General features: G+C 47.7%; 1 protein-coding gene across 1 annotated transcript; it reads right to left on the reverse strand.

Annotated features, from left to right (window-relative positions):
• Positions 1 to 4,587: 4,587 nt before the first annotated feature.
• flrt1a (fibronectin leucine rich transmembrane protein 1a) lies at positions 4,588 to 9,799 on the reverse strand. The gene has a single exon (XM_012834838.3). It carries the CDS (start codon positions 9,639 to 9,641, stop codon positions 7,557 to 7,559), a length of 2,085 nt encoding a protein of 694 aa, XP_012690292.2. The 5' UTR covers positions 9,642 to 9,799; the 3' UTR covers positions 4,588 to 7,556.
• Positions 9,800 to 16,528: the final 6,729 nt, after the last annotated feature.

Raw genomic sequence — 16,528 nt, forward strand, 5'->3', positions numbered from 1 at the left:
TACTGACATGCGTTATATTTGAGTGTATTTGGAGTATGTGTGCATTGTTGTATGTATGTAATTAAAATATTGATTTTCTTTGTTTATAATAAGATCTATTCGCTTTTGGTCAAATTTCTCCAACAAGATACATGCAGTACAGTCTGTTAAACATGAAACCACAATTATAGTAACGGCACAATGATAACATTGTTATAAGAGAAGGATTTTTTCTAATACAAATCGTTAACATGTCCTGGCACAAACAAACAACAAGAGTACAGTGGGTTTAAAACATACCCTTGAGACTTCGAGGTTGAAAGAACAGTATTTCACTACAAAACATAAAATCCTGTTCATTATAGTCCTCAGTTGTTATCCTGGCCTTGACGACTGTATTAGATTGAACCAGCGCTTTTTGGCACACTCATGTTCGTTTAATTCTCACTGTCAGAATAAGGCTTGGGGAGTTAAGGAGATCATCAGAGCTGTATAAATGAGGAACAAGGACACTAAATTCATATCCATTACCCTCCATCCACCTTGATATTAGAAAAGTCAATAGATTTCATCTTCCACACAAACACAAACAAGGGATGAGAGTGCCATTGTAATTTATTTAGGTAAGAGAAGACAAATCTACCGCAGACAAAGTGGAGAGTGAGAGAATGCTTTACGCCATCCATCAGTTGGAAGCTTTTTAACCTGTGAAATGGGAAGAGAAATACCAGTTTCTGTGTGCATGTGTGTTTCTGCATGGCCATGTTTGTGTATACTGGTGCCTGTGCAAGTACAGTATGTGTGGGGCAGAGAGAGAGAGAGAGAATGAGTGAGTGAGTGAGTGAGTGAGTGAGTGAGTAAGTGAGTGAATGAGTGAGTGGGTGAGTGAGTGAGAGAAAGAGAGAGAGTCTTTCACAGCTCACCGCACAGCTAGATTGCCTGCAGAAGAAGCAAGAGAAAAATGAGAGAGGATGTGCCAAAGAAGAGAGAACAGCAGAGCGCTTAGCATAGGAAGGACAGAGAGCACGATAAACACTGGTGAAACAGCTCCCATTAAAATAAGGATTGCAATATGGAGCCAAGCAGAACCAGAGGGGTGATACAGCCGTGTCCATTATGAGCCAGAGCAAATACAGTAATTACTGGTGCAGATCATTTTAATATCTGCAAACTACATAAGGAGGGAAGGGAAGGAACTCCTTGCGCAAGGCAAATGCCACGAGAGGCAAAGAACTGGGTTGACTTGAGCCCTGCAGAGGTGATGGCTATGAAGTCAACAAAAAAAAAGCTTAAATGGGGTGGATGGGGGATACGGGGTGGGGGGTGGTGGTAGGAGGGTGGGGGGGGGGGTAGTGGTGGTGATTGGCCGGGGAGAGAGGCAGGGAGAGTATGGCTGTGTGGCAGGCCCATCGATTGATTTATTCCGACTGCATCGATCAGTGGACAGCCCTATCCGTGTGGAAAAGCGTGAGGATTAAGGCACTGGCTCGTGTAATGAATGGCTCTCGTGCACCATGGAGAGAGGGGTCGGCAGTAAATCAGCTTTGAGCGGCCCAGCCGGACCGTGCCTAGGAAGCACAGGCCTGTTTGTGTGTCTGCTGATGAGGGATTTGCTTAGATTTCCCTGAGCTATACGATGGTCCCCTCTCTATTTCATTTGGCCAGCACGTATACAGGCCAGGGCACAGGGTGCCACACATTATAGTTACACAGGTGTGACAAGCATATTATGAAACTGTCCCCACTGTAAAGTAAAATAGGAACTTAGGAGAACTCCAATAGATTCTTATTGTGACTGAGAAATATTACCTGGACATCCCTAATTGTTTTTCTTCAATCCCAAATGGATAGCCTGCAGTCCATTCGTCAGATTTTTATTTCCTATAGATCGACTTACAGCCATAATGGGATTTAGAGTGTAATTAGGCACTTTATATTCTTTTTTTCCCCTCTAAATACCAAATGTTGCTCAAGGCAAATCTGTCAGGCCTACAGTAGCCTGGAAAGAAATTGGATTGATTGATTGATTTATGTATGTCAGCTGAAGGACACAGACAAAGAGACATTCCACTGAGGAGTAGAAGTAGGGGGGGGGGGGGGGGGGGGGGGGGGGGGGGCAGATGGATGGAGGAATAAACACGGGACAGACCGAGGGAGACGGGTGGGGTGGGGTGGAGGCAAACAGAGACAAATGAAGAAGGAGACACGGGACGGATTGTCTCACACACACACACACACACACACACACACACACACACACACACACACACACACACACACACACACCCACGTAATGACCTCATCCTCACTCAGCGTTGATCAATACAAAAAGCAGGCTGTTTGTGTCACTCCTCTCTAAGGGCAGATTCATCGGGGTGGGGGTCTACCTCCACCCTTGCCCAATGATCCCCAACCCTTTCCAATGCTTTGATTAAACATGGCACCCCCAGTCATTCTATGAACCACAGCGGCTCTGTGGGCCCTGGGCACTTGGACTCTGTTCTCTGTTCGCATGAGTGAGAGCAAAACATCACTCTTTCCTGTATGACTACATGCCCTCCAGCTGGAAGATGTCTCAGTGCATTTGCCTCTGCATTTGTCCAAATCTAATGCGCTTTTGGAGACTTTTTGGTCAGCCCAACAAGCAATGTGTTCACCGAAATACACAATGGCTACGTTTTAAGTAGCTTTTTCCAGGAACCCAGAGCACTGATCGAATGAAAACGTTTATTTTTTTTTATTTCTGTGCAACATTTTGGATAAATTATTGTCAACAAGCGCTTATTTCCTAGTGGACTGAGAAGTTAATTTTCATATCTTTGTATTCTCTTTTTTATTTTATTTTAAGATGAAAACATTTTAAATCCAGCATTTTTCTCCAAAATGTTAGAACAGACTATGTTTCCTCCAGCTTGCATAAATAGACTTCTTAGATATCATAAATCAGACACTAGTTCATAATATATTATATTTGGTGAATCATGTGGTTGATTATTAATTGATCACCAAATAATAATCTGATACTATTTATCTTAAACATGCAAAATACTTTATATGAAATAATTAAACATCAGATTACCTAAAATTGTGTTTTAGTATTTTCAGTGTCAAAATCAAAATGAAAGTATAATCCTGTTTGAGGATCCGTGTCGGAAAAAGACACCGACAAGCAGTGGAATATTGTGTGAGGGGAGATGTGGGTTAGGATGTAAACGCGGGATGTTGGTGAGTACAGGTGCATACAGGTGAAGTCTTGTGCAGGGAAAATCAATACGTCTGTAATCACCTGTAGTCAAGGCACAGCTGGGACTCCCTCTACAGAGATTATTGTGTGTCAGTACAACTCAGTCTCACACATGCCCTTGCACTGTTCTGCACAGAAAGACACACACACACACACACACACACAACACACGTGCACACACACACAGTTTGTTTCTTCTCTCTTTCTGTCTCCCTTGCTATTAAAAGAATGCATAAAAATATAGATGTCGCATTTTCATAAAAAATATTAATATTAGAATAATAATTTTTGGTTGTATTACAACACATATAAAACACATTCATGCACCCACACACACATGTGACATCAACAGAATATTGTAAATACATAATAAACCAGAGACATTTCAGTACATCTCGCCTTTAATCACATAGAAAAGAAACATACTTTATACAAAATAGTTTTTTTTTCTCTTTGACTTGTACCACAGAGTCCAGCAAAGGAAGAGGGAACGATGTTTCAAAAGCAGCAGCCTACAAAAAGTTACAGTGGAAACGTTTCTGAGAGACCAAATAACTGATTAACAGTCAGTGTCTGTTTTTTTGTGTCTAAAACGGAAATGAAAGAGGATGAAGTAGTCCACAGTCCTGTCTGGACACTGGCTCATTTTTTTCTAGTTTCATTTGTTTTGTTCATGAAGGATACCTGCATCCATCCTTGCAGACTCAAGACATTCTGTCCCTGTGATGAGGACACCATTTCCTGATGGTGCCGCAGTGAGACGAGAGAGAGAGAGAGGGAGAGATGAGAGAGAGAGAGAGAGAGAGGGAGGGAGAGAGAAAGGGAGAGATGAGAGAGAGAGAGAGAGAGGGGGAGAGAGAAAGGGAGAGATGAGAGAGAGAGAGAGAGAGAGAGAGAGAGAGAGGAAGAGATGAGAGATGAGAGAGAGATACGGAGAGGGAGAGGGAGGAAGAGAGAGCACACAAGGTCAGCACGTTTGGCCATTTCAACTCGGCATCCATACGGCAGCATGTGGTGATGCTAAAGAGTAACTACTGTGGCCTCCAGAAAACAGCATTGCCATTATCACGCTCGGAGACTGCGCAAGCCGCACATCCCTCTCTCACAGATGCAGAGAGGGGCGTAATGTCGCTGACGACGCCGGCGAAGATGATGTCGGTGGAAGTCGACCACCATCACACCAACACGGTGTAAAAAAAGAAGAACAAAAATGGAGGACTCATTGATGCGGCCTCAAATGACCCTCGCTGAGAGCTCAATTATAGCGCAATGGGAGCATAGAGGCTGTCTATTTGCACGGGACACAGAGGAGGCAAACACTTTTCTACCAGAGCCAGGGCTCAGTGGGGGAGGGGGGGGGGGGGGGACATCTGTCTTAATGGACTGCAGGTGGAACAACTGCTGGTCCGAGTCGGCAGGAGCTGCAGAATCTGCAGATGGTTTCAATAAATAAATAAATAAATAGATAAATAAATAAATAAAGAGTCAAATAAATACCTGCTGCCATCACCGTGCATCTCACAAAAGTCTCACGAAGACCAAAGGACACCCGCACACACACACACACACACACACACACTCCTATGGACATGTGTGCACGCACAGACACACACACACACATTCATAGCTTTCTCATACATACTCAAATAAAATACACGAAAGAATATGTTCTGTAGACACAGGACAGTCTGGAACATGGACAGAGGGATAAACATGGCTACCTTTTAAATGGAGGTTGGGGCGTCGTTTCTGTCTGCTTATGTTGTGTTCTTTACTGCATCAAGATCACCCCTACAGTAAATCAATCCACTGGTGAAAGTCTGTGTTGTAACTTGTGCTCAAGCAAAAAAAAATGCAATTGTAACAATAGTGATTAAGGATGAGACATCACAGTGCAAATTTCAGATTGTGAAAAATGTTTGTGTTGCACTTTGAACGGTGCCACTTTTAAGGACAGCAAAGGTAGCAGTGGAAAGGACACAAAAATGCTGCTATATGAAATATCTGTAGAAAGCCATGAACATACTGGGGAGCGGAAATGTGCTGACACCATCAATGTACAGTAAGTCAAACCACATCTGTAGTACATTAAGCTAAACGTGTTCTGGGTTGCACCAGCAGTGGGAGAAAACTCCTCTTTCTCAGTACAAACAGGGCCGTACATTTCCCTCGCACAAAGGAAAGACAAAGAAGCACAATTTGTTTCCATCTTTCAAACGGTGCAGTTATAAATGGTCCTGTGAACAGAGTCTGTAGAGGACACTAATGCAATGTGAGATATCAGGCTATGACAAACAGGTTTATGCATGGGTGAACTTCACTGCTCCCAAGCTATCATTTGACTTCATCTCTCAACTCTTATTTGTCTTCAGATCTCTCTCTCTCTCTCTCTCTCTCTCTCTGATTCTTTCTCTTTCACTCTTTTACTTTCTCTCCCATTGCTTTTCTCTTGGTTCATATGCCCATCATAAAGAGTGCCTGTTAAGTGCTGCTTCTTTTACATTAGTAGTGCTGTGAGGCAGACGAAAAGGGGAACAGAGGAGTGAGTTCTCCTGGAAGCCCCACACCGGCCAAACCTCTCAACTCTCGGTTTACAATCTCCTCTGCCCTCCCACAGTGCAGGTCCACAGTGAAACGGTTCATGTTTTTATGTGAAGTTTACTTTAGTCTCCCTGACGGCCCACTGACACCAACTCGCTCGGGACGGATTCAAAGATGACCTAGGAGAGGACGGGAGGGCTTTCGTTATTAACGGGTAATATGTTTGGCTTGGAGCAGGTGATTAGCACAGGCTAATTTCAGAGCGAGCTGTCATCCTCTCTAGACTGCCTACCATTCCCTTACGAAATTGGTTGGGTCGGAAAGTATCCAGGGCCTAGGTGAGGTTCATACAGCATCTCTGAAGGACTATGTTGCTACTACAAGGGACTTACTTTGACACCGCTCTTTATTTCTTGCCACAAACCCACCAGGAAGGGGGACAAACCTTTTAGGCTTCTACCATAAGAATTTCCCAGTGAGGGTGAAATATTGAAAGCCCTGACCCTCTCACATGTGTCATTATTCCCTCTGGCATACTGTCGTATTTCCAATGGCCTATTCAATATCTAAATACCCCCCAAAGTCCGCTGGGGGTAATTTGTCACTATTGATCACTATTGATGGTACTCAAAATTACAAAAAAAAAACAGAAAAGCATGTAAAGATCAAATACATAAAGGTAAATTGTGTGATTTGGTGGAAAACAAACCTACTTGGGAACATAGCATTTTTTTTCACAAAGATGTCCATTAATAAGTGTTGGTGTATATCTTTATACACATGGGTTGCTTTCAGTACAATGCAGATATTTACTCTTCAAATGTTTAAGAGTCAACCAATCACAATAGGATCCCTCTCACAGATGTACACAGTACTCGGGGTCAGATTAGAGTTTAAAGGGCCAAGTTAAAAATACAGTATTTCATTAGGCATGTACTGTAAGCTTGCTGGCAAGTGAGGACATTTGAGGCATTACGAAGCATGTGATAGACTCCTTCCGAGACAGACAGACTAGCTATCCAGGTATTTTATGAATCTGCATTTTGGGGGAGATACAGCACAAATCAAGTCTCTTTCAATGTGCAACAATCATCTACAGCGAATAGGTTAGGCTTCTCCCTTCGGAGCCAAATGTCAGCTGATCCATAAATATACCACATCAGTCCTTTCATCATAAAAAAAGCCTTACTGCAGCAATGAGTTTCCTCTGCTCGCTGAAGCAGAGCCGGAGAGAACCCACAGGATGTAGTGTCCTTTTCGGGTGTTCTTTTTAGCGATGACTGCTGTAGCCTTTTACTGCATGGCAACTACTGGAGGACTTGGACAGCTAACCTCTTACACCTTGCAGTTTTGAAGGTTTAGATTCTGGTGCAGCTGCTTTTTTTTGTGTCAACCTGAATAGCCTGTGCAAGCAAAGAAAAGAAAGCTATACTGGTCCATTTGCGCAGGAGTCTGGAGGTTAGCTTCTTCTGTACAGACTGCTCTGGCACTCACCACTCCCACAGAGTGAGAGCACGCAGGGAAACAGTGTAGTGACACTGATCATTACCAGAGTGTGAAACTAGCCGTTGGTGTTGACACCTGAAATGCTGCATTCACCACAGCCTTTACGCACACAGACAGAGAGACGCTTCCCAGGGGCACAGCCAATTAAAAGTTTCCGTGCCGTAAACAGCGGGACGAAGTTGGAATGGAAACCAGAAGGCACAAAGGGGTGCTTCACAACCCATGCTGATAGAAAAACTGTGCATCTATACAGTACAGGTCATTTCTAACTGTGAGGTGAGGTCCATCACGTGTAGGAGTAGTCTAAATCTGGGATACCGCCTTCTCTGTAGCCGCGGTTTGTTCCGTAGCCAGCGGTGTTAGTCATATGATGGGGGGCTTTGTAAATGCCTGTGCCATTCGGAGGGAAAATGGTGTGTATGATGTAGTCTTCGCGAAGGGGTTTTGGTTGCAAGGGCTCTCTGGTAGCCATGGGTGTCATCTGGAAGCCGGGGCTGCGGATCTCGAGGATGGTGGTGTCTTTCTTAGTCCCCGACTCGATGTAGTCGTCGTACTGCTTGGTCTTGCGCGAGTTGTTACGGGTGTAGTGGTCTCTGTTGGTGAGGCAGCCTGCTCGGTGGCTGTACCAGCAGAATATAGCCAAGATGAGAGCCAGGGACACCAGGGCCGACGCACCACCGATGATCCCCGCGAGGGGCAAGGTGGTCAGCTGCTCCGACCCCTGCCCTTGGTCCTGGCTGGTGTCCTGGCTGGGACTGGCCGTCTCCGTCTTTGCGCAAACTGGCTCGTTGTCCGGGTCCACGTCCTCGCCTGTCATCGCGCCTTTGGCCCCTGAGCTGGTAGCCAGGGGCACTATGCAGATGATGTAGCTGGAGAGGGGCTGCAGGGAGGTCAGCAGGTACTCGCGCCTGTCCGACTGCACAAGCGTCTCGGTGATGGAGCCCATGGCCGCGCTGCTGCCCTGCCGGAGCCAGCTGAGCCTGAAGGAGGTCGTGGGCTGGGCCACGCTCCACGTCACCCGTATGCTGTCGTGGGAGAGGGCCTTCACGTTCAGTGCCAGGTTCTTGCCCACCCCGCTGCTGCTCAGCTTGTAGTCCAGCCCGGCGTCCGGGAATCCCAGACTGGGCCTCCGGGAGCGCAGCGTGAACAGGGAGCCCTGGAGAGGTGACAGGGTGGTGGAGCTGGCCGCGATGCCTCCCCCGCCTGCCCTATCTCGACTCCCAGCAGCCCCGGCGGCCCCGGCGGCCGGGGCTGTCGTCTCACACTCCTCCATCTGGCTGGTGAGGTCCCTCAGGGCCATGTCTCGCACTCTCTCTGGCCCTTGGCAGGTCAGACCCCTGACTGTGATGGTGTTGCCTCGGGCGTGCAGCCAGTCATGGAGCCAGCGCAAGTTGCAAGTGCAGTACCAAGGGTTCCCACGCACTAGCAGCTGCGCCAGGCTGTCCAAATCCCGGAACAAGCCCCTGGGCAAAGTGGTAAGGTTGTTTCCGGAAAGGTCAAGCCTCTGCAGGTGCCGCATGCCATCCAGAGAGCCACGGGGCATGTGGGTGATGGCGTTGTCCTGCAGGGACAGCCTCTGCAGGGTGGCGCTGGGCAGGTTCAGCGGCGGCTTCTGCAGGGAGTTCCGCACCAGCGACAGTTCCGTCAGGTTGGACAGCCGGGCGAAGGTGTCGTCCGCTATGCGCTGGTTGGCCAGCAGGTTCCCGTCCAGGACGAGGCGGCGCAGTGAGGACAGCCCGCGGAAGGCGTGCGTGGGGATGGTGGAGATGCGGTTGTCGTCCAGACGCAGCTCCTCCAGCGCGGCGGGCAGCCCTGAAGGGATGCTCGAGAGGTGGTTGCGGGACAGGAAGAGCAGCCGGAGCCGCGGGTTGTCCACAAACGCCTGGTCCTCGATGCTGACGGTGGAGACGGAGTTGTCGTCCAGGTGCAGCTTCTCGAGCAATGGCAGGCGGGCCAGCGTTGCACGGGGCAGAACGCGGATGTTGTTGTCCTGCAGGTGCAGCTCCTTCAGAGACGGAGGCATGTGCATGGGGAAGTCGTCCAGCTCGTTGTCATAGAGATAGATGACGCGGACGGTGGTGAGGTGCTCCAGCGAGGTGGGTAGCCCGGCATTGTCGATGTGGTTGTTCTGGAGATAGAGGACGGTCGCGGAGGGCGGTAGGGGCGGGATGGCGCTGAGGCCGCGGTCGTTGCAGTATATGAAGTCCTCGTCACACCGGCACACGGAGGGGCAATAAGAGTCCCCCACGTCCATGTCTCCCAGGCCCTGAGTCGAGGCAACAGCGAACTCAAGCACCTCAGCCATTAAGGTCAGGCATAGCAGAAGCATAAACAGCCAATCTCGGGACTCTGCCGCTCCTTCAAGGGCCATGTTGCCTCCTCTCTCCTTTTCCTTCACTTCCTCTTGTTGATGCCTCTATTATCGTCCCCGATTTCCTGCCGTGTCTGCGCGGCGACGTCTCCTCCTCACCGCGCCGAACACGGAGTGCTTATTTATCTCAAGTCCTCCCGCGCCAATCCAGCTTCACCGGCCTGTGAAAAATTTCAGAAAAGAGGGTTCATGTTAGTAACCCTGTAAATGATTTGCATAATCACATATGGTTTCTGCAATGGTAGATAAATATTTGCAATGATACAGCACCACAGCACCTGCTCCCATGATTATTCCACCACATGTCCAAACTGTGAAGAACTGATTATACACTGTTACAGCTCAGCTCAACTGCGAGACTAATCTATCCAAACCACAAGTAGTCTCCACCAGATACGAGTTACTACGAACAACACCGAGACCGAATGAGAGTGTGACAGACAGAAAGCAGGGGGAGAGAGAGAGAGAGAGAAAGTCAGAGGAAAGGGAGAAAGAGAGAGGACCAAGTAACCAAGTGGTTTCCATTGTCTAATCTGTCACAATTCCCAGCAGGAGAGCTGAAAGATGTCTAGGATCTGTTACAATGCCCAGATGCATTACATGTGATTATTTACGATGTATTAATCACAAGTCAAAATGAATAATTCAAGTCATCACGAGTCGGAAATAAACCGGCATTACCGTGTCATGTGATCCCGTACATTGAGCTAGACAGTGTTTTGTTTTTGAAAGGGGCCAGGGGATGATTATATGTGGTAATTTTGTGGCGTGTTTGTGCTAGAAGATTCCGGGTGAGATTTGGGGTGTCTGCTTGAGACGGAACAGCTGGGCAAATGAGTCTGTCGAGCAGCATGGGGTATTTGGGTCACCTCTCTCAAAGGCGAGATGGGGAGAGAGTGCGATTGCTATGGGGAAGCGAGTGGGAGGGATTAAGAACATATGGAGTTGTGATTGTGTGGATTAAGCAGGTGTTCTGAAGAATAGCACATGGCTAAACAATAACAACACACACACACACATACTTACAAACAAATACAGACATATATATTTTTTCCATTCATCTTTACCTTTCAGAGAGGTGAAAATGACATCACGTGCTACTACACCAGGCTGTCTTAAGCTGACTGGTTTATGGAGATTGCGGTCGAGAGTATATATTTGTTTGTCTGTTTGTTGGAGCGCATGTGACTATGTGTTTGTGTGTGTGTGTGTCTGTGTGTGTCTAAAGGTAGTCTATGTATGCTTGAGTGACTGTTCTCTAGCTTTTCTGAAAATGGAAAGTCTCACGCCACATGAAAAAAAGATTGAAAAGATTGAGACAGGCCAACACATTGACGCGTGTGCGCCGTTCCCATGCACGCTCTCGCGGCTTCACCCCCCCGTGTGACATAGACGGGGCTGGTGAAATAATGCGAGTGTGAGTGTGAGCATAGCGGTGAGTCCCCCAATGCGTCGCGAGCCTGCCTGCCACTCCGTCTACACACAGCCGTGACAGACGTCGGCGTGGTAAACGGGGCTGAGGCCACTGGGGGATCGGCTGAAATGGGACCATCCAGACAGAAAGTCGCCTCGGGCACAACGCAACACCACCACTCTAATATTGGAAACAGAGGCGGACCAGAGCAGGAGAGAGAGAGAGAGAGAGAGAGAGAGAGAGAGAGAAAGAGAGGGGGATAGAGACGACGAGGGAGAGGGCAAGGAAGGACTGTATCAATTTACATGGAGGGACCGGGGGAGAAGCAGTGGGAATAGTGATTGAGTGAGCAAGAGCATCCCTGCTATCTTCACCCCCCCCACACAAAAACGCAGCGTACGGAACATATCTGGCATCGCAAGGTGTCACGTGAGATACAGGAGTGAAAAAGTCTTGGCATTATCGGAGGCCACTGGTGCAGCAGGTAGTCCATTCTCCTGATGGCACACGGAAGATAATGTTGCCGTGAGGCTTATCAATCACACCGCGGCCATAGAGTCTGCCGTGCGGTTGTGGGGAATGTGAGATTTGAAATGCAGAATGGACACAGAAATCAGGTAGATGGGCGGAATGGTGACTGCGAGAACGGAAGCATGGGAGGGTGTTCGAATCCATGAAAAACAAGCGGGGGACCCGCATGTCTTTGTTATCTATATCAGGAAAAAAGCATTACCTGGTGCCTGCTGCCACAGATTATTACCATCATTCCTCTCCTCATGATGGATATTTGAAAGTTACAAATGATTCATGTCTGTCCAGCCAACCACCCATCCATTTGTTCATCCTACAATTTTCCTATATAAGAGCCCAATTCATTGTGCGGGATATCTGTATTACGCTGATAAATGTTTTATGTACGCTGCACAATGTCAATGTGTCTTTTTTGCCAGAAATGGACGGAATACACTGACAGCTGAAGGAAGGAAATATGCCCAATAGGATGTGACAGAGGAAACATGAGTGACAGTAAAAAGCAGCCGCACTGGGCCTGCATCAGCAGTCTGTTATCAGAGCGTAATCTGGAGTGGGATCAAGTCTTCAGAAAAGCAAAATGACAGGCTCGTCTGAACCGACGCTAAATCATGCTGCTCCAAATCCCAAATGGCCACTAAAGCGCGCTACCGTGTCAGAACCTGTTGCCACAGAACTCATTTGGCTCAATGTCTCTTGCTACAGAATCACAGATTAAAAATAAATCCTGAAGGCATTAACTGCCGAGGACAAGAAAAAAATTTCTACAAACGTAGAGGAGGGAAACAGGGACACGTTACGGAGGAAGAAGAAGAAAAAGGACAGAGAGGAAGAGATGTTAAGGGGGGAAATAACGACTGACGAACGACTAACTGAACATCGCGCAGAGAAAGTGTTTTTTCACTGGTGCACAAACAGAGGCAGTCAGTGCAGCTGTGCTTATATCTGTGTGGAATAAACCCATGACATTGCCAGCACGAAAGTATAATTTCGTTCTGTACTTTAAAAACAGCCTGACACAGAATAGGATTTATTTTTTTCATTTCAGTGATTTTCGTCTCATTTCAAATATCCTTCTATTTCCTTTTAGTGTCTGTCAGATGTCATCTGAAAAGAATGATGCAATATGATTGAGTTGACTTTTAACTTCGTGTTTGTCATTTTCCAGGGAGGTAGGGGGCCTTTGATATCTCCAGTGCTGTCTGGTAAATGATTACTGTTTGATGCTATGGATGCCTGCATTAATCTATAATCCTGTTGGTGCATGTCTTTACTCTATCCCCTGTCGTTATTTGAAAACAAGTTTTATAATGCATAAAGGTCATGGCTTTGTTTAGTACTACCCTGTGTGTTTTTGTTATTCTCAAATCGGGCTTAAATTGTCTCATAGCTATTCTTCTTTCAGGTCATACGACTTTATTCTTGTTTAGTGTGTATTTGTGTAACTATGTGTAAGTGCTCCAGCTTCTGTGGGTAAGTGTGTGTGTGTGTGTGTGTGTGTGTGTGTGTGTGTGCACCAACACACACGTAGAGCATCCACGTCCACCTGCATGCCTTAGCCTGTTCCTCCTGCTATGATGAGAGCAAAACTCAATATCGCCCCAAGCATAGATTCAGTTTCAAGGCAGCACAAATACTGATGAAATGTCAACTGTAGCCACCGTACGTCGCTAAGGACAAAACCATCTAATGCATTCTGTAGATGTTTTGTGTGTGTGTGTGTCTGTGTATATGTCTGTGTGTATGTCTGTTTGTGTGTGCCGTACTCCTGTGCCTTGTGTTTGATATGTTTTGTGCAGGTTTGAATAACATTCTGTTGGTTTGTACTGACATTTAAGGGTGATATCAAAGCTGTGTCTATCCCTGAACACTCAAGGCACTCTCCTCTCATTCTGTTTATCTCTCTCCCTCTCCTTCTCTCTCCCTCTCCTTCTCTCTCGCTCCCTCTTCATCCTCTCACTGTCACCCTCCTGCTCCCTCCGCACATGCCCTGCATGAAGAACATGGCTGCTGATTGAGTCGCATTTTCTCTCTGGCTTCTTTGTGGCCTCTGTTTCACTGAGCCTCTCCTGCAGCCCTTCCCTCCTTCCCTCCCTCTCTCTCTCTCTCTCTCTCTCTCTCCGCTTTCTCCCCTCTCTCTCTCTCTCTCTCTCTCCGCTTTCTCCTCTCTCTCTCTCTCTCTCCGCTTTCTCCCCTCTCTCTCCCAGCTCTGCAGCACATTTATACCACAGCATTTCATAATCTCACTCTTCCTTAGATTCAATAAACCCGTTTCATCTCCAGCTCTCCATCCATCCCCACTTCATTCTTCCATTTCATCTGTCTCTCGCTGAGCTCCGCCTCTCCTCTCCTCTCCGCTCCTCTCTTTGCTCATTTCATTTGGTGCGCAACACAAGCTACCCCCCCCCTCCCTCTCTTTTTCATCTCACTCCCTCCTTCTTTATCTCTCTCTCTCTCTCTCTCTCTCAGTCTTTCTTTCTCACTCTTTCTCTTTCCCATTCTATGTGGTCTCCCACAATGTTCTTTTAATCCCCCTGCTTTCACTGTCCCTTTCTCCTTTAGCTGATGAAAGCCTCGGAGATACAATTCTGCAATGTTTCTCCGCCCTTTGAACAAAAATAATGTTTCCCGCAGATTAAATGCCAATCCCTAACAAAACACCCACCAGTGTCATCTCCCTCGCAGTCAATACATCGCCACACCGTACACTCCACGGCAACAAAAAAAGAACACTCAAGTGCCAGGCCTTCTGTCGCCACGTGCCATTTCATGTGAAAAGGGTGCCTGGGAAATTGTAAATGATAAGATGGGTTTCATTCCAGTAATTGACAGGTTCTGCTGTTTGGGGCGGTGAGGGTGCACTCCACCTAATCTGAGAGGCAGGACAAAGACACGCTGCCCTTTTCAAGCCGAGGAAGAAGTTGCGGACTGTCACCCGGCTGGATAAAGGTAAGCCCACATGAGTATCTGCTTTGGCTGTAGGGGTTCAGTAAGTGAGGGTTCTTACCTCTCTCTCTCTTTCTCGCTCTTTCTCAATTGCTGGCTCTCCGGAGAAGTGGATCAGGCGCAGACTAGGAACAGCAGGGATCCTATTCAGGCTCGCAGAAGGTCAAACTCCCACCCAGCTGGGGGCTTTGGCCTTCAACCTCGTTCTGTGTAAAGGCCTCCCATAGGAGGAGGTTTGATGGGGGTGGGGGGGCGGTGCGGCTGGGTGTCAAATGTGGGATGGGATGCGCTTTGGGGCCTATCCCAGGAGAACACCTGCCCAAAGCTCTTCCTCTTCTCTTCTCACAGCCTCGTCCCAGTCGAGGAAGACATGACGTGCGCTTCCAGAACAGCACCTCATTTTACCCCCACCCCACCCCTTTGCCTCCGCGACCAGGATTTGACCGTGTCCACGATTGATGGATGGGGTTTGCAAGGGGGTAAATGGGTTCAGGTCAGGTTCCAGCCACAGGCCAATAGTCTGATAGACTACCAAACAACAAACCCCAGGAAGGGTTTCAGTTTTCTTTTTCAGACAGATGGGAACATGGCAGGATTTACAACTTTGCTGCCCCAATCCAGAGCTGTAATTTTAAAACCAGTGAGCTAGAGGAACAGTAATGGCTCTCTCATGGCACACTCCTTGATATTCAGAGCACACAAAGAGAATTTATGCCATTTCTTGTACCATTACGCCATTGTCTGGTCATGGTCCTCTCCGTGCTGAGACATTACCTACTTTGCTTTTTTCTTAGTAAAAAAAAAAAAAAAAAAAAAAAAAAAAAAAAAACTCTGAAAAAAAAGACTTTATTTTGACATCAGCAGATATTGAGTCCAAGTCCTTTGTTTGGCGATGCTGTGCCGAGAAAATATTTTTCTTTCTTTATTCAGTCAATCTTGCTGGTGCCAAGGAGCTGTGGAGGGAGACAGAGGCAAAGATATTAGTGACAAAGCCTTTACAAACACACAGCATTTGCAGCTTCAGCAAAGGACTGTTTAAAAAGGAAGACGTACTAACAATGGCGTTTGCCTCTTGGCTTTGGGGCGACAGATGCTGTCCCCTGCCGTACTAATACGGACGATAGAAAGAAAAGCGAAACGTAAATAGATGCTGTCACTGCCATTGTTGTGGGGAAAATGATTCTTCTTCTTGAAGATTATGGCTGTTCAAATTCAAATCCAGTACCCGGGAGATAAGGGTTGAAATACCTAACGAGACGTACGGGAGGTGAAGCTACGGCTGGCAGAGGGCAGAGCCACGGGGTTCACAGGCAGTGACAGGTTGGAGTAGAGTGTGATGAGCGGGGAGTGGAAAAACAATATAATCACACCTGCCCGGGTGGACTGCTGTTTAACCTCCATCCCCGGCATTAGCCGGCAGAGCAGGCGCTCGTCCCAGAGCGGGGGCAGCAGTTTGGCAGTGGCTTTCGTCAATACCAGATTGATTTATCACGGAGGGGCCCAATGTCCTCCACTGCCGTCTCCAGACACCCCTACTCCACCCTGCAACCCCCCCCCGCCCCCCCCCCCCCCCCCCCCCCCCCCCCCCCCCCCCCCCCCCCCCCCCCCCACCAACCTTGCCCATTGCTCTGGTTTCCAGGCACAGAGCCTGATGGTCAGTGTGAAGGATATTGCTGACAGATAAATAACTCACTCAGCTGACAGCCATGATACAACCAAATTACAGGCCAATGCATTCCCTGACAGTAGCAGTCCCGGCCACGATAGCTGATCTCGCAGGCCCCACTGACGGGAAGAGATAGCACAATGAAAAGCGTAGCATTGCATCTGATCGACCCACACACAGTCGCACACACACACACACACAGACACACACACACACAGTACTGCATAATGCAAACACAGAGAGCCTTTGGGGGCTGGAGCCCACGTTGGCGGGTGGCTGAGGATGTGTGCATGCGTGTCCAAAAACGATGGCGTGCCGTTTGCGATTGAT

This window comes from Clupea harengus, chromosome 8 (genome assembly GCF_900700415.2).
Source record: "Clupea harengus chromosome 8, Ch_v2.0.2, whole genome shotgun sequence".
NCBI lineage: Eukaryota > Metazoa > Chordata > Actinopteri > Clupeiformes > Clupeidae > Clupea > Clupea harengus.

Bases quoted from the DNA above. Each gene is read 5' to 3' on its own strand.
- flrt1a (XM_012834838.3), bottom strand. From the start codon at position 9,641: ATGGCCCTTGAAGGAGCGGCAGAGTCCCGAGATTGGCTGTTTATGCTT.